At 44.3% G+C, this 21,784-nt stretch overlaps 1 protein-coding gene across 2 annotated transcripts in view; it reads left to right on the forward strand.

Annotated features, from left to right (window-relative positions):
- The window catches only part of LOC137425193 (zinc finger SWIM domain-containing protein 5), a 237,436-nt gene extending 215,862 nt beyond the window's left edge, over window positions 1-21,574 (forward strand). For both annotated transcript variants that reach the window (XM_068113368.2, XM_068113377.2), the window contains exons 12-14: window positions 12,231-12,388; window positions 16,273-16,354; window positions 19,150-21,574. In XM_068113368.2, the coding sequence (XP_067969469.1) occupies window positions 12,231-12,388; window positions 16,273-16,354; window positions 19,150-20,018 (1,109 nt within the window). In that variant the 3' untranslated portion in view covers window positions 20,019-21,574. The remainder of the gene's footprint in view (window positions 1-12,230; window positions 12,389-16,272; window positions 16,355-19,149) is intronic.
- Window positions 21,575-21,784: the final 210 nt, after the last annotated feature.

The following is a 21,784-nucleotide window of genomic DNA, read 5'->3' on the forward strand; positions in this document are numbered from 1 at the left end:
GTGGATTCTATGATGGTGAGCTGCCGAGGCCCTGATGCAGCAAAGCTGCCCCAAACCATAATATTTCCACCACCATGTTTTACAGTTGGCATCAGGTTCTTGTGGTCAAATGCTGTCTTTGGTTTTCACCAAACATGTCTTCTGGGACTCTGGCCAAATAGCTCTACCGTTGACTCATCTGTCCAGAGCACATTGTTCCAGAAGTGCTGGTCTTTGCCTTGGTGTTCATTGGCAAACTTTAGTCTTGCCCTGATGTTCTTTCTGGACAGCAAAGGTTTCCTCCTGGCACACCTCCCATGCAGATCAAATTTGTGCAGCCTCTTTCTAACGGTAGACTCATGCACTTTGACAACAACAGTGGCAAGAGCTACCTGTAGGTCTCGTGATGACATTCTGGGGTTCTTAGAGACCTCTTTCAGCATCTTGCGGTCTGCTCTTGGGCTGAACTTGCTAGGGCGGCATGGCCTGAACAAGTTGACAGTTGTTTGGAATCTTCTCCACTTGTAGATGATCTTCCGGACAGTCGATGATTGATTTCAAATTGTTTGGAGATCTTTTTAAATCCCTTCCCAGACTCGAAGGCATCTATGACCTTCTTTCTGAAGGCCTCATATGCCACCAGTAATACGTCTCTTTTGATCTAGGCATGGTGACACCGCACACTTCACCAACAAAGAGCAAACCAAACTAAATGTCTGAGGTTTAAGTAAGACAGGTTCCTCCAAGATCCTCTCTAACGATGTTCTAATCATTTGCACCTGAGCTGGTGCACTTGATTCTAATTTTAGGTATTTGAAGTAGTGATAAATGTAGGGGTGTACTTACTTTTTCCACATGCGAAATTTGCATTTATGTTTATTTAAATTATACAATGGACTACAAAATGTAAATGTTTCATGATATTTGATATATTATATCACCTTTATCTATCAATATTGTTGAAATGAAGATCAAATAGCTGTATGTTGAAATATGTTGAAAAAGTCAAAACTTTACATGGTGTGTACTTACTTTTTCCAAATGCGAAATTTGTATTTATGTTTATTGAAATTATACAATGGACTACAAAATGTAAATATTTCATGATATTTGTTATATTATATCACCTTTATCTATCAATATTGTTGAAATGAAGATCAAATAGCTGTATGTTGAAATATGTTGAAAAAGTCAAAACTTTACACGGGGTGTACTTACTTTTTCACGTGACTGTATATATATATATATATATTAGATTTTAGGGCATCTTGATATTAGTTGATTAAATCTATTGGGATAATCCTATGTTTATTACCTTTCAATATTCCTTTAGGGTAGCCAATCATGATCAGATCTTTTCAGTCGAAGGTCAGTGACATAATGTCACAATTTTATCATAACCTCCATCCATTCCCTATATATTCTCCCTTTTTCACCTTTTCTTTTCAACCCTGTATTCAAACACTCTGACCCTCACCCACCCAGCCCCCAAATTGCTTTCCCGTCATCCCCCATCCCCGAAATGTTTCCTTTCCTCAAATTGTTTTTCCTAATTATTCCTGACCGCCATGTGTACATAATATATAGATGGCCCCTGAGTTTACTATCCAAATGTTTTTCTCCTGAATCACATAATTCATTATTGCGAACCTTCTTCTCTACACCAGTCCCATCTATCACGTGTTCGACAATATTATGCACTCAGCTTTGCTTCCTATTGGCCACCTGTGGTCAGCCAATCAGAACGCCATGCACTTAACTGCAATGGGCTGATGCTTTTCTCCAATTTCAAATCGAGTCCCTTGGGGTCGTTTCCTGTAGACACGGCCTGTTTCTTTCTTGCAGCCACTCTCTATTCATGTGTGGCTGCAAGATGAAATGATTACATTAATCTATGTCTGTTGGCCGACGATTTGAGCTTTTCAGAATGGTTGCAGCTTGCGTTTCCTCAAATAAAAAGTAATTTTGAAAAGGTGAACTGGAATTGTAAAAGAAACGGAATGTCTTCCAGCAGCAACAATCTCTTAAATACTCCAAATTGCATTCTACTTCATGATACTTATTTAACAACTCTTATGATGTATAGTTTTATTTCTCACACTCCTTGGCAAACTGACTATTTCCCAAACTCTTCATCCATTTCCCAAACTTTCCCAAACTCTTCATCCATTTCCCAAACTTTCCCAAACTCTTCATCCATTTCCCAAACTTTCCCAAACTCTTCATCCTCAATCATGAGCCGTAATCTCTTGGTTTGCCGTGATATATGTCTGGATTGGAATTATTTTCTGATCTCAGTTTTGTTGGCAAGTTTCAGTTCCGTCATGCATTCAAACCTCCTATCAACTGCATTATATAACATCGCTACATGGACTATAAATCTGGATGAAAGATGACCAACATTATATTGAATTACCCTCATGACCTGACCATTGCACCATGTGTGGCATCTGCCACTCACCAACAACAGATGGAACTCTCTGCTTTTATTATTCCCATGCTTTAAAAGAAAAGATGGATGTTGTAATCGCCTCTGTCTGTCTGTCCGTCCATCACGCTAGCTCCTCCTAAGCGGTTGCTTATGATCACCAACAACAACAACAACAACAACAACATGCATTTTAAGGCCATTTTCCCTGCTAGAGCGGGGGTTAGCCTTGCGGTCCCCATGACAATCTTCTCCGTTTTTCCCTATTTTCTGCATCTCTCCTTGTTAACCCCCTTGCCCGCATTTCTTCTTCCACCATCTTTAGCCAAGTCTTTCTCGGTCTTCCCCGTCCTCTACTTCCTTCTACATTAACTTCCATCACTCTTCTCAACCAGTCACTTTCATCCTTCCTCAACACATGACCAAACCATCTCAACCTGTTCCTTCACAGCAACCTGTTCCTTGCTTATGATCACCACATGGCAAGAAATTGCGAAGGCGGTATATTTTTTGGCCCACCGCCCAATGTGTGGGTCAAAAGGTCAAATACCCAAAATGCAATTGCGTGCAATTTTTAAAACGTTTTTAATGAAACTTTGTATATGCAATCAACATTTGGGGATGCATAGATTATGTAACGGTTTTGTTGGGATTTGACCCCCGGTTCATGCCCTAATGGGTGGAGACTTAGGGGCGCAAGGATCAAAACAGAAGATTTTCTTAACTCAAAATTTGATATTGGGACATTCCTGGTGGAACTTTTTGCCATCTTTCAACTTTGATTTAGGTGGGAAGTATGGAGATTTGTGATGGCACACCATCGACGTCGCTCTCGTGTTTACTTAATTTTGTACTTTAATATAGTCTCGGGCTGGCAGGATGGCCTAGAGATACACACACTCGTCTCTGCGCTATCTAGCCTTATTTGAATCCTGACCCAACTATAAACTGTCATACCAGTGTTTCACAGGCAGGGTGATTCATAAATGTGTGTGTGCCGTCCCCGTCCGCCGGATGGATGTTGAAACTGGGTGTCCCGTCTCTGCTGACGTTATTTGGTGGACGTTAAAGATCCTACAGTGTCCTTCGCGAAGGTGAGCAATTGCCAGCACACTGGCCAAATTCCAAATTCCTGCCTTAACTACTGCTGGGAAGGCAATGGCAAACCACCCAGCATAACCCTTGCCAATAACCTGCTTCGGCAGCACCGACGCTCTGTAACAGAGTTGGGTACATCAGAATCATTAGAAGAATATAGTGTAAGACTCGTGGAGGAGCTACGACACAAATCACATGGACACACTTTCAGATAAATACTTGAGACAACACCGGACCTGACCAGACAACACAACCGCTGAGCTTTGGGGAAGTGATGCAACTTCGTGGGGGGCACTCTGGGTACTGGCGACACTGTCTTTATGACATCGCTTTTCCATCTGCACTCTGTAAAGACATTTAAGAGAAATTTCACCAACTCACCCTCTCCCTTCCTCCTCATGGGATGCCAACTTACAGGATTTGTCTGTGCTCTATTCTTGAAATGCTGAGCATCATTTGAGGAAGCACCGTGCACCATTTTTAGTCTTTGGTATGACTTAGCCGGGACATCAAACCGTCGACCTACCAGACTCAGAGCAGATGCTCTCCTCATTACGTCATCGAGTCTGGTGAAACATGTTTACCTAGAAACTGAATCAAGGGTGACCAAGTTACCCTCCGGGGCTCATCAGGTTAGTGCAGCCTCTGTTCTGTCTTGGTGGAATTGTAGCAGGCGACATGACCCACAGTCAATTATTGTGAAGGCACCTCTCGTTTCCCAAACTTTATCATCACTTCTTACCTTTGTACGGGACACATTGGGACACTCTTTCCATCTTTCGGTTTTTCCTTTTATTTAGCATTTTGGATTTTCCTGTTTGGACTTCCCATTTTATCACTTGTAAATTAAGGTATACTGATGTCTTCTACTGTCCTTGCCCTGGATGTGATATATGTGCAAGCCGCAAGGTCTATCAGAGTACCAGAGAAAGAAAGTGTTTGTTTAGTTATCTTTTCCTCCTGCCCAAGCCCCTTTTTTCAACACCTTCTATATATTTCCTTTTAGGCTTTCATTAAAACAAAAAATCCATTTTTCATACAAATGTACATTTGGGAAATATGGCATTCTTGCTTTGTGTAAGTGTGGGCATCCACACACCTCTCTAAAGGTGTGTTAAACTCGCTCTCCTGTCGATTCGGACATTATTTATGTTGTACGACCTTCAGCATAGGAGGGTTCATCGTGTTTTATTTTCACCATAATGTTAAGTTCCTGCATCGATTATGTTTCCATGTTTGACAACACCTTGACATGCTAATGGATTTTCAAATCTTGTTTTTGTTAAGCTTCAGAAAAGCAATTGGGTTGTCCTGAATCCACTGGCTCTGTACAAGGATATAACATGTATTCTCTTACAAGGAACTTCAATGCAGGATGAGGCCATTAGGTCCATCAAGCCTGCACAATGGTTGTTTGTCCGTGCCCTATCCCTTTAAAACTCCGAGCATCAAGCAAGGAAGCCGCACGTACCATTTTTAAAGCCTTTGGTATGATTCAGCCAGGGTATGAACTGCTAACCTCGCACACTCAGAGCGGATGCTGTAACCATTACGCCACCGGGCCTGGTACAGACACATTGAGGCCACTAGGCCCTTAACTGATGCTTTGTGTTCACTTCTTCTTAACGCAATCTCAACTTACATTTTACTTTTATTGTACACAGAGTCAAGGCTCGTGGAAGAGCTAGAACACAGAACGGATCAACAAAACAAAAGGAACAACATAACAAAAGGAACAGCAGAAAGATAAGGGGGGAATGCCAACGGCAGGGCTGAGGGAGAAAACATACGGTGATGAACAACAATGGATGTGGGTAACGGTCAGGGGTAGGGGAGAAAGTAAGGGGTGGACAAGATGGATACAGAAGCCAAAATGTTTTTGGAGGGGGGGGGGGGGAAGAGGGATTGACGGGGGTCGAAAATAGCGTGGCTTTGGATGGAGGATGATCTGAGATGTTGGTGAACAGCTGTCTTAGTTAAAGACCTGGAGGGAAGAATGAGATTTAAGAATACGTGAAAGTTGATTCCACAGGTGGGTAAATAAGTGGAGGTGAGCAGTGATTCTGTATTTTGGGAGTTCCTTTAGAATGGGTTTTCTGGTAGACCACATGTGTCCTACAGATACCTGGGGAGGGTGGGGGAGGGGGAGCAAAGCACAGAGGTCAGAGGGTGCAAGGCGAGGAAGGAGGTGGAAGAAAACAGATAGACCACTGACCTGTTGGTGATGGCAAAGTTATAGGCCCATAGATTCAGCTTCATCGTGGGAGATTCACATGATATTGAAGGCCTTGGTTTCCATGGTGTCAAGCTGAGCAAGATGTGAGGCAGGGGAGCCAGCCCAGATGGGAGAGCAGTACTCCATCAAGCTGAAAGCCTTGTAGGTGGATATGAGTTCAGGTGTGCCAAGGAACGATTTTGTACGATGCAGTATACCCAGTCAGCGTCTGGCTCTGGAGGCCAATTTTGAAATGTGGTTTGCCCAAGTAAGATCATGGCTGATAGTGAGAGCCAAGAGTTTGAATGACTGAACTTTGAGAGGATTGTTAAGAAAGTATGTAGGAGAGTTTGCCAGATGGTAGTTTTTGATAGAGTGAGAGTGTGAGATTTGTCAGGATTGAAAGATATCTTCTAAGTGTTTGACCAGTTTGTGATTATTTTTTTCACGGTCTGATAAGAGTGAAGAGGCTGCTCCCTGTCTATCTGAAGGATGATGGATGTCATGGCATAGGGTAGAGACATCAGCAAAGAGATAGAGAGGATTTTCCAGAGAGTCAGAGAGATCATTGATGAAGATTAGGAATACGATGGGGCCGAGAATATAGCTTGGGATACTCCAGCCTTGACAGGTGGAGGAGAAGAAAGGGTTCCGTTGAGAGCCACACATTGGCTATGAGAGTGGAGAGAGTCAGTAACCTAAGAGTGGAGTTGGCCTTAGATGCCATGGGCAGAGAGTTTAGGGAGTGGGGCGGGATGCTAGAGTATATTGAAAGCACTAGACATGTCCAGAGAGATGGACCTGATCTCATGTACGACATTGAGGGCCTCCGTCCATTGTTGGGAGAGTAGGAGCAGCATGTCCAAGGTAGAGTGACCAGGTCTGAGATCAGGAATTGATGATCTGAGATGAGGTCGTTGTATAAAAGGAATGTTTTCACATCAACTTCGATGATGGACTCCATGACCTTGCTGATGATTAGAAGTAAGCTAACAGGTCTGTCGTTGAGGGGATCTGTTTTTGCACCTTTTTGTGTAATGCAGTGATGTTGGCTGACTTCCGAGCAGACCTAGGGTAAATTACAGGTGAAAAGGGCATAAAGAGGAAGTGCAAGAGCAGCAGAGCAGGTTTTCAGGACTCGTGAGCTGATGCCATCCGATCCAATTTCAGAATCAGAGTTGAAGGTTGAAATAATGCTCTCAACCTTCTCAGGTGTAAAATACAGAGTCCAGGAACAGTTGGGTACAACAGGGAAGGACGGGTACAGAGAGTGAGGTCTTGGGGACAGGATTTTGAAGCAAACACAGAATTGAGGCATTCGACCTTCTCACGAGCGGAGTCTGCTGTGGTGCCATTTGAAGAGAGTGAAAGAATGGAAGGGGAGCATACTCCAGAGACAGACCTATTAAGGAACCACCTGGTTTTAGAGAAGGGATACAAGTTTGATAGCTCAATCTTGAGGTTGGACAGATGTTGTTTTATGGCTCTGCTAAGAGTGGACATGCATTTGTTGTGGGATTTGTGGAATGATCTGAGGTTGCCTTCAGTCGGATTCTTCCAGGAGGAGAATGCAAGTTGTTTCAAGACAACTGCCTCGTGACAGGATTCCGTGTACCATGGGTGGGAAGATGGGTATGTCAGCAACTGAAGATGAGAGAGAGAGAGAGAAAGAGAGAGAGAGAGAGAGAGAGAGAGAGAGAGAGAGAGAGAGAGAGAGAGAGAGAGAGAGAGAGAGAAAGAGAAAGAGAAAGAGAAAGAGAAAGAGAAAGAGAAAGAGAAAGAGAAAGAGAAAGAGAAAGAGAAAGAGAAAGAGAAAGAGAAAGAGAAAGAGAAAAAGAGAAAGAAAGAAAGAGAAAGAAAGAGATTGAGAGAGATTGATTCTGTGGAAGAATTCCTCGGCTGAGTTAATATCAGGGGTGGTAGATATCGGAAGACCAGTCTTGAAGTATCGTGGCTACTTGCAGTCCCTGCCAGTTTTCCTGAGTGAACTGCCAGACTTGCTGGTACTGAGGCTGTTCTCTGAGAATGGCCAGAGAGATGTTGACCTTCACAAGCACATGATCAGATGAATCAATTGGAGCAGAGGAAAAGCAGTGGAACATTGGCGGGAAAGGTGGTCATAAGCAAATCCAGACGGGAGGATTTGCCATTGATAAAAACCCAGGTGGGAAAGTTTACAGGTTGAGTCAGTCCTATTGTGTGACAGAAGTCCTAGCCAATTAGCATGGCGACAATTGAAATTGCCCCATGAGGGAGAGAGAGTTTGGATGAGTGGTTAAAGATTGGTCCATGTTATCTGAGAGAGAGTTGTAGGTGGAGTCGTCACTGTTTGGAGGATGGTACAACACAGACAAACATGAGGTGGGAGTGGGAGGGGAAGTCACGGCCAGAGTGTAAGAGGAGTACACGGAAAGTGAGAAATGGAGGTCTTGATGTATAGTGTGACTCTGCCGTCAGGGTAGGGTTCAGGTCAATCAAACCAGAGGAAACAATAGCTAGAGAGAGACACTAATGGGTCGGGGACATCCTGTCGGAGGAAGGTTTCTGTTAAACAGATGATGTCTGGTTTTGTCGATCGCGGCCTGGATTGAGAGATGTTAAGTTGGAGCGGAAGCATCAGATGTTTGAGATCCACACAGCTAGGGACAAGGTAGGAGGACCTGCTGGGACGGTGCAGGAATGTGGAAAGGAGCAAGGAAATGGTGCCTGGCGGGGAGAAGCTGGGATGGTGTGGGGCTATGGTGAATCTGGGAGGCTGCAGGGCTAGTGCAAAGTTGAGAGGGTGCGGGGCTGTGGTGAAGCTGGGGGGTGTAGGCCTGGGGAGGGGCGTGAAGGGCTGGGGAAGCATGGGAATGTGGTAAAGGAGAGAAGAGCTGGGAGGCTGCCTGGCATTGGCGAAACTCGTTGGGGAAGAGGAGGGAAGGAGAAGCCGAGAGGGGCAGGCCGAGGGGGGAATCTTGAGAGTGGGTGGGATGAGGGGGAAGCAGAGAGTGTGTGGGATGAGGGGGAAGCAGATGTGGGGGACGGTACTCACATGGAGGGGTGTGACACCATGAATGGACATGGAAGGGAATTTATTATCATGTACATACAACCTCTGCAAAATAGACGTCTCAAGATTCCCAAACGGGATACACCACCAGACTTCAGGTGTGGTAAAAATGTTTTTGGTTGAAGTTATTGAGGAAAATCGGGCTGCAGGTGCAAGAGGTGGCTGGATGAACTAAGTGTTTAGGAGAGAAGAATTTTTGAGAAATAAGGCTTGTGAAAAATAAAGGGAAGAAATTTTGAAGAAGAAAAAGAATGATCAGGTTGTTCCTGACAGAGTAGTAAGGAGAGTAAGGCATTTTAAAATACATTTTTGAAGCGTTTTTTTTTATGATAAGAGCTTTTAAAGGAAGAAACGTTTTATTCCGTGAAGATTCAGTTTGGGGATATTGAAAAGGAGAAGGGAGAGAGAATGAAGGAGTAACTGAGCATGGGCGATAGAGTTCGGTTTTGGGGGTTTTTTGGAGTGAAGAAGAGTTTTTTAGTTGTTTGTATTTTTGGAGCAAGGAAGGGAAAGGATTAAGCTGAGGGATCAGAAGTAACAATACCTGGGATAAAAGGAGGGAAAACGAAGCATGTGCGATCAAAAATGGAGGCAGAAGCACCAACCCGATTAGCCAAACCCTTAGGCTGGACTTTACCAAGGCCGATGATTAAACAAAACAAGATATCGTTTGGCACAAAATATTGGACAAACAACACGACCAGCAAAACAGGATATGAAACTAGAGCGGCACTCGGTAGAGCGCAAACCTCCGCCAGGCTAAACAATTTAAATTGTGTATCCCACTGTTAGGCTGGATCTGGATCCGGACCTGAACCAAATTCGAATTGGCTTATTCTTGCCACCTCCCCAGCACATCCACCAAGTTTTGTCATAATCCGTCCATAACTTTTCGACATATCGGGCTACATATCGTTTTAGCCCCATCTCTCAATTATGAAGAATGACTAGTTGTAAAAAAATTTAAAAAATTCTCGTATCCTGATCCGGATCTTCATTAATATTGAATCAATCCATCCTAGTCACAAACCCAACCTGTCCTCCAAGTTTCATCCGAATCCATCTTACGTTTTGAGATATCCTGCTCACAGACAAAAAACAGACAGACAGGGGTGATAACATATAGCTTCTGTCCACCTTCTTTGGCAGAGGTAATAAAACAGTAAAACACAATGTATCTGGTTCAGGAAGCTTAGCTTTGATGAACTGGATGGAGGAATTGCCCATCTGACGTTCACGTGCAGCAACCCCCTGCTGAGTGTGGCACTCTGTTTGGTCTGCAGATTTATTGTTACTTTGTCTAACCTACAATGAACATCCTTACAGAACTTCAATTTATGCATTCATACATTACTAAAAGAAGCAGCATCAGTCTGTATGTGTATCCATCACGCTTTATTGAAAGGGTTCCTGCTGTCATAGTCAAATAGAAATGGTACCGTTGGAAAGCTAATTATCGATTTACTTGGAACAAAAATTCAAACAAGTAAAAAATCGTGTCCATTTAATCATGAGATTGCCTTTTCGCAGGACTAGGAGCTTAATGTAGCAGTTCTAACGGAATCGTCTTTACCTGCGACGTGTCACAGGTCGACAAGAGCTCAGCATTGCTGTTGTTGTTCTTGTTGGGGTCGATTTTTGAAATGTGCACCCATTGGTCGGACCCCACCCACATATTTCACTTTTTCCCCTCACCATGGCACCCAGACGAAATAATATGGCCGCCATCTTGGTTTTCCAGTGGGCCTAAAACATCAGGCCTGTAGGCCTCTGCTGATTATACACTGCCCAGGTTTGTTGCACCAGATTTCCATTGGCTTTGTTTGGGTCGAGTGTTATTCACGACGAGGGACCCCAAAAAATCAAATCGTATGGCGAACAAAAATTATTTGTATGATTTAATCAAGCCTTTGAGCACGTACGGTATTCACCTCCTCAAAAAGAAATAGTTACATACTTTTGAACGGTCCCATATTGGGGGGTAACAATCCGTGACAGTGTCACAAATCAGCTCATTCTGACACAACCGTGGTGGAGGCTGACATGGATGAGAGGTGTAGAGTTAATAATTTAATAGCGCATTAAATATGTTTACCAATCGTGCAGTTCATCTTTTAAGAGTGCTATAAATGTGTGTTTCTCAAACGGCCCGTTACGAGACTTGTGACCACAGTGTGGTCATTCTTGTTTATTACACTACGACAGCAGGATCCCTTTCGAACAAGCGTTACGCCTAGGTCCCCCATCGGTGAAGTGATGTGAGTTGACAAAGTGGAAGAGGCAAGGCGGCCATTTTGGATTTTGATGTGGTGACCCAATTTTCAATAGCGTTCCTCCTTATGCCGAGATACACCCACACACCAGATTAGAAGTTGGTACTTCGCTTATTTTTCAAGATATTCCGCTCACAAGGTTCAGACATACATGGCGGCGGCCATCTTGGATTTTGACGTGGGTTGCACGCACACACCAAATTAGAATTCGGTGCTTCGCTTACGCACGCACGCACGGATGGATGGACACACCCACGCATGCACGGACGGACGCACGCACGGACGGAGGGGAAAACCATAGCCTCCCTTTCGTTCCGCGGTGCGACGGGGGACAATAAAGTGTGCCGAACACAGAAGGAGCATATAAATTATATATGCTTTGTGAAGCTTTGTGAAGTAATGCTTTGTGAAGCAATAATAATAAATAAATAAATATATATATATATATGTATATGAAGTACACAGAAGGAGTACACAAACAACAACAACCACAGCCTCGATGGCAGCAACAACAATAACAACAACTATGTGTAAAAATATCCTTTTTCACGTTTTTCACTTCATTTTATGTCCTCATTGAGAGACTCTCTGGTATGCAATATGTTTGTAAAGTGCAACTTGCTATTTGTTGATTAAACTTCAGCGAAACGATAGGCCTTATCTGATCATACAGTTTATATGGCCTCATGCAGGTACGAAAGACCCCTTATTTTTATGGTTAAGATGCTTGAATGATTACAGATAGGAGAGTGGGCCTGACTTCAGTGTTCCACAAAGTGGCTGCAATGCGAGCACTGCACAGGGACAGAACAGCATTTCACAACAAGACCCAAATTGGCGAGGATCGAACCTATAACCACACAACTCAAAGTAGCACAATGCAACTGAATTTCCCTGCCACTTAATCCAAGAATCCAAACTTTAACCTGTTACTCCACTCATTTGTGGACGCGGCGTAGGCCGATTGCATGTTAATAGCAGTTATCTTCATTGGTCATTGTGTTCATGTCATTGATTACTTCCCTACCCGGGCTCAGTTATCCTATGGCTTGCCTTTTGTTCCCGGCGCTAAGCGCCAGCATGGGATGAAAGCGCCTTGCTTGTTGTTCAAATTGACAGGCAGCAGATGAAGTCACCTTGAACAGCAAACTGTAATGGTGGCTTTGATGTCACGGCTCGTCACAGGGGACTTCATGCGGGTGCGGCTTGTGCTGAAGTCCATCCAGACGCACATCCACTCACCGACGCTCATCTTTAAGCTTGCCAAGGACGCGTTCAAGGTGGCCACAGAAGGAGCTCAGTTCTGCAAGATGCTGAGTGTGGCACTCTATCTCGGCCTGCAGGTGGGATTGTCCTTTGTAAAGCTTGAGGAATTGGGCTGATTGATTTTCTTTTTAATACATATTGTGTATTAAGGTTAACTCTAGTCAATGAAACCTTTCAGAGAAGAACTGAGTGCAATTGGGACGCAACGTGCAGAGATCATAGAATTGCCAACAACCGCAGGAGCTCAACCAACTTTAGATTCTCGTGCACAAAAGGCCGCGTCTAACGCTTTAACCACAGCAATGGAGACTATGAGAAATGGCATTGTGTGGGTATATGGTCTTCCCAGGGACATGCAACCTTCGTTCAACCTTCTATCGTACCCTTCCGCCCTCCTACAGACCCCTTATATGCCTCTCTTCCCTTCACTCTATTGCTTTGTTTCTCTTGCTTCCCCCTTCATTACTCGGTTCCTTCGTCGATGATTACATTAAGTCATGTGAAGAGTAACTTCCTTGGTAAACTCAATTCTCTGATTGAGATGTCAGACCTGAGTCTTTGTCTTCAAAGGGCTATCTATTAGGTATATAAATATGCTGGAATTCCCCCCTCCATCCACCCATCCCCTCTCCTTGTCCTCAAGTTTGCTTTGTACAAGCCGGATCCTTTCCTCCCTCTCTTCCTTTTCTCAGTTTAAATTTTCTTAGCTGAGAACCCTGCACCAGTCCCACCGTATATAACTAACAAATAGGGGCCCCCTCCCCCTCCTGGGCCAACAACATCTTTGCTTATTTTTGTACTTCTGTGGTTGTCACAACTTTGCAATCACCGCACTGTGAACATGAAGCCAGTCACACACTGTCATCAATGGACTTAACAATCTTGCTTTTGGGCACAATGTTGCACTTATTTCCTACTTCTGCATGCAATATCTCAGAGCAAAGGGACGAAGAGAGATAAAACACTAAGAGTGACAATGCACTGACAGTGGAGTCGTGGCACAACAGGTTGACGCAAACGAGGGAATTGAGAAATAGGAAGACGAGAGAAGAGAGGGAAAGAAACATATTGACCTGCAAGTGGAGTGGATGGACTGAAGAGAAGGAGTTAATGTAGGTAGAAATGATCATAGGTAAGAATGATGATGAGGTGGTTATGTACTGCAAACGAACCTTTGGTGTGAATTGTTGGATTGAACGGACTCAATGTGGTTCCATACGTGGAGGGGAAGAAGAACCAAAGAAGTGGAGGTGAGCAGTCATCTTGGAATTTAGCCGTTTCACAAGGAAGGGATTACTGGAAGACCTCGTGTGTCCCGGAGGGACTGGAGAGAGTTGGATGGATGAAAGAGCAAAGGGAGCAAGACCCAAAGAAACGTGGCAAATCGGAGAGAGAGACCACCAACCTGGCTGTGTTGAAAAAGTAGCAGGCTCTGTGCTACTGATTAGTTTTGGGAGATGATGATGTTGAGATCAAGACCCAATGATGTTGAGAACGAGATGGGTGTGAGTGGGAGCACAGACCCGAAGGGAGCGCGTAATCCATTTAACTACGAGCAAAGACCTTGTAGGTTGTAAGAAGCTCATATTTATTGAGAAATAACTCGTCACTACAGAGGATGCCCAGTCTGCGGCTGGTTTTGTAGGCCAACGTCGATATATGGTCTGCCCAGGAGATGTCCTGGCTGACAATGATCCATAATGTTCACAATTGTCGTTTTAAATGTTGTGGATTATTTCCCCCACCCATCTCAGGTTGTTGTTGTTGGTGTTGTAGTATAACCCCGGACATTTCTCTCGAACAAGCCCGCGCACAGAGACAGCCGATCGATCTCGCAGGAGCGACTCAGAGATCCCTACATCTAGGATGGTCTACCCATGCCTTCACCAAGTCAGGACCACAACAGAATTAGAGAGAAGAGAAGAGAAAAGAAGAGAGGAGAAGAGAGGAGATGAGATGAGATGAGAGAAGAGGAGATGAGAGAAGAGGAGATGAGAGGAGATGAGAGAAGAGAGGAGAGGAGATGAGATGATGAGATGAGAGGAGATGAGAAGAGGAGAGGAGATGAGATGAGATGAGAGGAGATGAGATGAGGAGAGGAGATGAGAGGAGAGGAGATGAGATGAGAGGAGATGAGATGAGAGAAGAGGAGAGGAGATGAGAGGAGATGAGAGGAGATGAGAGGAGATGAGATGAGAGAAGAGGAGAGGAGATGAGTTGAGATGAGAGGAGATGAGAAGAGGAGAGGAGATGAGATGAGAGGAGATGAGATGAGGAGAGGAGATGAGAGGAGAGGAGATGAGATGAGAGGAGATGAGATGAGAGAAGAGGAGAGGAGATGAGAGGAGATGAGAGGAGATGAGAGGAGATGAGAGGAGATGAGATGAGATGAGAGAAGAGAAGAGGAGATGAGTTGAGATGAGATGAGAGGAGATGAGATGAGATGAGAGAAGAGGAGAGGAGATGAGAGGAGATGAGAGGAGATGAGAGGAGATGAGATGAGAGAGGAGATGAGTTGAGATGAGAGAAGAGGAGAGAAGAGGAGAGGAGATGAGATGAGATGAGATGAGATGAGATGAGAGAAGAGGAGAGGAGATGAGAGGAGATGAGAGGAGATGAGAGGAGATGAGATGAGAAGAGGAGAGGAGATGAGAGGAGATGAGAGGAGATGAGAGGAGATGAGATGAGAGAAGAGGAGATGAGAGGAGATGAGAGGAGATGAGAGGAGATGAGATGAGAGAAGAGAAGATGAGATGAGAGGAGATGAGATGAGAGAAGAGGAGAGGAGAAGAGGAGAGGAGAGGAGATGAGAGGAGATGAGAGGAGATGAGATGAGAGAAGAGGAGATGAGATGAGATGAGAGAAGAGGAGAGGAGATGAGATGAGAGGAGAGGAGATGAGAGGAGATGAGAGGAGATGAGAGGAGATGAGATGAGAGAAGAGAAGAGGAGATGAGATGAGATGAGAAGAGGAGAGAAGAGGAGAGGAGATGAGATGAGATGAGAGAAGAGGAGAGGAGATGAGAGGAGAGAAGAGGAGAGAAGAGGAGAGGAGATGAGATGAGATGAGATGAGAGAAGAGGAGAGGAGATGAGAGGAGATGAGATGAGAGGAGATGAGATGAGAGAAGAGGAGAGGAGATGAGAGGAGATGAGAGGAGATGAGATGAGATGAGAGAAGAGGAGAGGAGATGAGATGAGATGAGAGAAGAGGAGAGGAGATGAGAGGAGATGAGAGGAGATGAGAGGAGATGAGATGAGATGAGATGAGAGAAGAGGAGATGAGATGAGATGAGATGAGATGAGAGGAGATGAGAGGAGATGAGATGAGATGAGAGGAGAGGAGATGAGAGGAGATGAGAGGAGATGAGAGGAGATGAGATGAGAGAAGAGAAGAGGAGATGAGTTGAGATGAGATGAGAGAAGAGGAGAGGAGATGAGAGAAGAGGAGAGGAGAGAAGAGGAGAGGAGATGAGAGAAGAGGAGAGGAGATGAGATGAGGTGAGATGAGAGAAGAAAGGAGATGAGAGATGAGATGAGGTGAGATGAGAGGCGAGAAAGACTGATCCATGGGGACCGATCGGCACTCTGACGAATCCGGGCAGCAGGAAAGAATGGGGAAGATTTGCCCCCCGCCTTGCGTTGGGAGGTAGAACCACCACGAAGAGGCATCCCCGATAGTTTTCCCATATCAGGTAGTCTCCCTTGCTTGACAGAAGAGGTGAAAGCTGTAAGACTGTTTTTATCATACAGATTTTCATTACAAGTTATTTCTTATCGTCGCATAACATGCAATTATGTTTCATAATATTTGTTTGTATTATGAAATGCACTGAGACTTGTTTGTATACTTTTACCAACACTGATTATTAATATGAATATAGCTTACCTATCTTTTGCAGCTGCATTGTGGGGGTACATCTAAAGGGTAATGTGTTCTGCTGATGTCTCGTGTTCTTCTAGACGATGCGAATGACATTGCAATCTGCTAACTGGCGAAGACAGGAAATGGTGCGCTGGGTTGTGACCTGTGCTACTGAAATGGGTAAGGCCCAACCCCACTTGATGGCTACAAACTGCACAAACGCTCAAAGCAATAAAATACTTGGTGGATTATTTGGGAGAGCATCAGCGAGCCTGTGGTGCTGGTGTTTTGATTGAGCAGAAGGATTTTCGCAACAAGACAACTACAACTATCCCACCTTCATCACTTTGTTCTATACATATCCTCACTTCTCTCCTGTTTTCCCTCCCTCCCACTTCTGGAAATATCGTGTAGCTTTCAATATTACAACCCCTCACCCCCCCGCCCCCCCCTCCACCCAATCGTTTTCAACATCTAAAGACACTGATGAAACAAATGATGATAAATATATCTTAGGGCTTTGAAGCACCTGTGTTACCTCCGTCACCGAAGGTGGATGGAGGTGATGTTTTCATCTCTGTCTGTTTGCTTGTGAACAGGATATCTCAAAAAGTTATGGACGGATTCGGCCGAAACTTGGTAGACAGGGTTTGGTGTGTGGCAGGGACTAATCGATTCGATATTGGTGAAGATCTGAATATGGATTCGGATACGATAATTATTTAATTTACAAGTGATTCTTCACCTTTGAGTGATAGGGCTAAAGCCGATACATAGCAGGATATCTCAAAAAGTTATGGATGGATTTGGACGAAACTTGGTGGAAAGGTTGGGTGTGTGACGAGGAAGAATCGAATTGATTTTGGTGAAGATCTGAATATGGATTCGGATATGAGAATTATTTGATTTTTTAAGTGATATTTCACCATTGGGAGATCGGACGAAAGGTGATACATAGCAGGATATCTCAAAGGTTATGGATGGATTTGGACAAAACTTGGTGGAGAGGTTGGGTGTGTGACAAGGAAGAATCGAATTGATTTTGGTGAAGATCTGAATATGGATTCGGATATGAGAATTATTTGATTTTTTAAGTGATATTTCACCATTGGGAGATCGGACGAAAGGTGATACATAGCAGGATATCTCAAAAAGTTATGGATGGATTTGGACGAAACTTGGTGGAGAGGTTGTGTGTGTGACGAGGACAAATAGATTTGATTTTTGGTGAAGATCTGAATATGGATTCGGATACGATAGTTTTTTTAATTTTTAAGTCATTTTTCACCATTGAGTGAAATGGCCAAAAACGATATATAGCAAGCACGATGTTTCAAAAAGTTGTGGACGGATTATGACCAAACTTGGGGGATGAGTTGGTTAGATGAGAATAACAGGCCGATTCGATTTTGGTTCAGATCCGAATCCAGATCCGGCCTATCAGTGGGATACAAAAGGAAACTGTTCAACAGGCGGAGGTATGCGCTCTACCGAGTACCGTTCTAGTTGCTGTTGTCGTACTCGTCGTCATCATCATCGTTGTTCGAATGTGAGATTTTCATTATTTATTTCTTCATTCACTTTTTTCAGATATTTCTGAGACAGCAGCATTCACGTGCACCATCGACCCAATGTTTCCCACTTGAAGGATTGCACGAGGTATAAATCTTGTTCGCCATATCACGATCCAGTTTCGAAAATATGATGTAGGACTTAAAATCTCTGCTAAAGTTTACGATGGACGCGACGTGCACCGACAGTCTCTCGTCTGTGCCCATCCTTCACTCCCTTTCTTTCTGCTTTCAACCTTCATGAGTTTCCTCAAGGACTTTCCGGAAATGGCTCCCCTTAATCATTTCTTCTTGTTAAGTCTTGCATTGCACGGTCAGGGGTGAGTTTCAATCTCGCTCACCTCCAACCAATTATTCCAAAACTTCCAGAACAAGTTTTTCCCTACCCTCATTTATATGCATCAAAGTGCTTTGCATTTCTCTCCTTGAACTAATTTGGCTTTTTTTCTTCTTTTTTCTCTCTCTCTCTCTCTCTCTCTCTCTGTGTGTCTCTCTCTCTCTCTCTCTCTCTCTCTCTCTCTCTCTCTCTCTGTCTCTCTCTCTCTCTCATTCCCCCACACCCTCAACCTTATCGCTGGAATTACTGCCTTGATTTTTCCCTGTGTTCTTCAGGCACCCCCTGGGAATGACATTAACGCTGCCTTAGCCTCAGCTGGCTTCGCTCAGTCATGTGTGTATGTGTGTGTGTCTCTCTCTCATCACTCCATTAACTCAACTTCAAAGAGGTAGTGTCATTTCCCTTTCATTACCCCAGGTTTAAGTAATTTCGCTCCCAGTGCTACCCGGCATGTATTTAGCAGCGGAATGAGCTTTCACCGCAAAATACACCGTGGATTTCAGGAAAAATTTCACCTCCATTATATATTACCCCAGGTAATAGGCACCTACAACCTCAGGCACCTACAGTTATTTTTTATCATGGCTGGAGAGACTTAAAAAAACCTGCAAATCGATAGTGTTACTGAGTTCCTTTCCTTTTTACCACACCACCCTTCGGCCCTTTTTTGGTGCAATAAGAACAATCCGTAAGTTGCCAAGTGATTGACATCAACACCTGACAGGTGTGAGTGGCAGCAAGCTTGAAGCTACAACTATTCTTACATGATGTTGATTAACTCAAGAACTAGAAGTGGTGTCTTTTGCTGTTGGAAAAGTTTGGAAGAGCATTTCTGTGCTGCCCTTCTATCTGTCAGAGTTTGGCGATGTATGTGGGAGAACTGCCAGGGTAAGTTGAGAAGAAGGAAAGTGAGAAATGGAAGGGAATTTGGAGGACAGTAGAGAATGTGAGCATGATGTAAGTAGAATGGATGGGAACAGTTGTGGAGAAGCATATGTAATATGTAGGTGGTGCGTTTAATTGAGAATTGCTTTTGCTCTGATTCTGCATCCCCACCAACCCCTTAGGGATGCCAACCCTGATGAATATCATGCAGCGATGGCAGATGTTTTTCACACCAGTGGAAGCAACAACTATTGTTGCACCAGCTGTGACATCCCACGGTCTGTTCTTGCAGCAGTTAAGCCTCGAGGAGGAGCAGGAAGAGCTTGCTGGCCAGGCTCGAGCTCTGGCTCTCGAGTGCGCTACTAAGGACCCCCAGAACTGTGCTTACTCGGCCCTGACTCTTTGCGAGCCAGATCCCCGGGCCTTCGACGCAGCTTACCGTGTGGTCTTAGAAGCTGCAGACGCTGGGGCACTGGGCTACCTGCAGCTTTTTGCCGTGGCACGTTTCATGGAACATCGTGGTTACCCACTGCGTGCATATAAACTCGCTGGCTTAGCATTGTCCCGGCTCACGGTGGCCTACAACCAGGAAGGCCACCCGGCTGTCAATGACGTCCTTTGGGCCTGTGCGCTCAGTCACTCTCTAGGCCGCAACGAGCTCGCCGCCATGATTCCACTGGTCATCAAGAGTGTAGGTTGTCCGACCGTTCTCTCCGACGTACTTCGACGATGCACTCTCAGCCCACCCGGCGTGTTAGGCCGCAGGACGTGCGGTCGGGTGGGTGTTGTACCCCTTGCCATCGACCGGCCTCCTTTGAGGCAACTCTTGGCCATGACTCTGTCAGCCTACATAGCAACAGCACGCTCGCGCCTTGCGCAAATCTCACCGCGTCACTACGGTGAGTTTGTCGAATTTCTTGGGAAGGCCCGAGAGGCGTTCATGCTAGCACCAGACGGGCATGTGCAGTTCACGCGTTTCTTGGATGACTTAAAGCAAACGTACAAAGGAAAGAAGAAACTGATGATGCTCGTACGAGAACGCTTCGGTTGATCGTCGTCGATCGTCCGTTTCCCCTGTCCGTCTGAAGTAAACTTTGGAAGTGTTTCCTCTTTGGCCAATGATACAATCCTAATGCTCACATATGCGTTTCACTCGCAACCAGCAGCGGTGCAAACTATGGATGTGCTAAGCTGTGCATTGATGGAAGCAGACCTTCTTTTTTTTAACCGCGAAAAGTGTTTGCTCTCAATATTTCTTTTGAACTTACTGTCGCAAAATGTCTTCTCATTTTCTTCGTCTTCAACCCACATTCGTCGAAAGGAGGATTTTCTGGGTGAGGTATTCCAGTTCACTTAACTTGAAAGGCTGTTCGCTATAATTAATCCACTTGCATCCATTACCTCATGATATATCTTACGCCTAGCTTTACCTGCCCGTGAGGTTGTACCCATACCTCTTGCTATAACTTACGACTCCCGCATTTCGTGGAACGTCACGGCAGATTACGTCGCAGCCCTTTGCGGCCCAGCAACAACTGCCCGTTGTCTCTCGGCGTCGACCACTATGGTTGACCGATCGGTGATGCCCAATGGTGTTCGTGGGAGTGCCCAAGGTGTGCGGCGAGCTGGTGATTTGTTGTGTCAATGAGGTAAACGATACCGGAGATTCAGGAAGTTCATTTGAGCCTCAAACTTGCACACGGAGGTTTTTGTTAACCTGCCATTTTACACTCAGGGACGAACTTAATATCAAGAGAGTGTTAACTGTAAATATTACAGAGTTCATATCGGAGAGTGTTATAATTTAATCTGTTGTGGATATGATCTACGAATACTTGAATCACATAGTTTTAACTTTTGTGTTTTTCTTTTTTGTTGTTGTTGTTGTTGCTGTTGCATTGTTTCGTTTTCTACACCACAAAGAAATTGACTGTTTTGGTTCCTTTTAGCCTATGCAGATGTCTGTTCGCTTTGTTCGAGTGCTCCTCTTATTCGCCACCGACTATATATTACCTTGCGAGGAAGTGGTACACAAACACAAGTTGCAAAAGTCCGACGAAACTAACACCCGCACCGTTTCCTTCGCCATGTGCTGTCCCTAACTGAAACAGGTCGTTTCCAGGGGTTTCCTTAGCGGTTGCATTCGACCACGTGGTGTTTGCAGTCCGCCCGAGTCAAACAACGCCCTCCTCCCAACGCAGCAAAATGCTATAAGTATATTATTATTTATTTATGTTTTCACCTCCCCCGAGTCAGTATTTCGTTGCGAACTCGATTCTGGATGCTGATTGTCGCTTGCGGTGGGAGCAAGGCGGTGCGAGCTTGAGGATTGTCCAAGGACTGCTGGAACCCACAATAAATGCACTGTGTGACGGCATTATATATATATATATATATATATATATATATATATATATATATATATATATATATATATATATATATATATATATATATATATATATATATATATATAAATATATATATATATATGTTTTGCTGCCATTGATGATTGTGTATATAGTTTAAATATAAATATAATATACTATTTTATAACTGCTGGACCTTTATATTAATTTAATAAATTTAAGTGTTCACTTTGGCAAATGCTGTTGTCTTGTTTTGAATATTGAGTGTTTCCAGCAGGAAATTTGTGATGTGGTGGTGTTGGGATGGACTATTTAATGGATCTGAACAATATGGCAGAGTGTTTCAAGAATGGACTGTTTCCAGCAGGAAATTTGTGATGTGGTGGTGTTGGGATCCGCCTTTAGAGGCAATTTTCCCCCACAGAGCGGGGGTTGGCCTTTTTCGGGA

This window comes from Myxine glutinosa, chromosome 1 (genome assembly GCF_964187855.1).
Source record: "Myxine glutinosa chromosome 1, kmMyxGlut1.1, whole genome shotgun sequence".
Lineage (NCBI taxonomy): Eukaryota > Metazoa > Chordata > Myxini > Myxiniformes > Myxinidae > Myxine > Myxine glutinosa.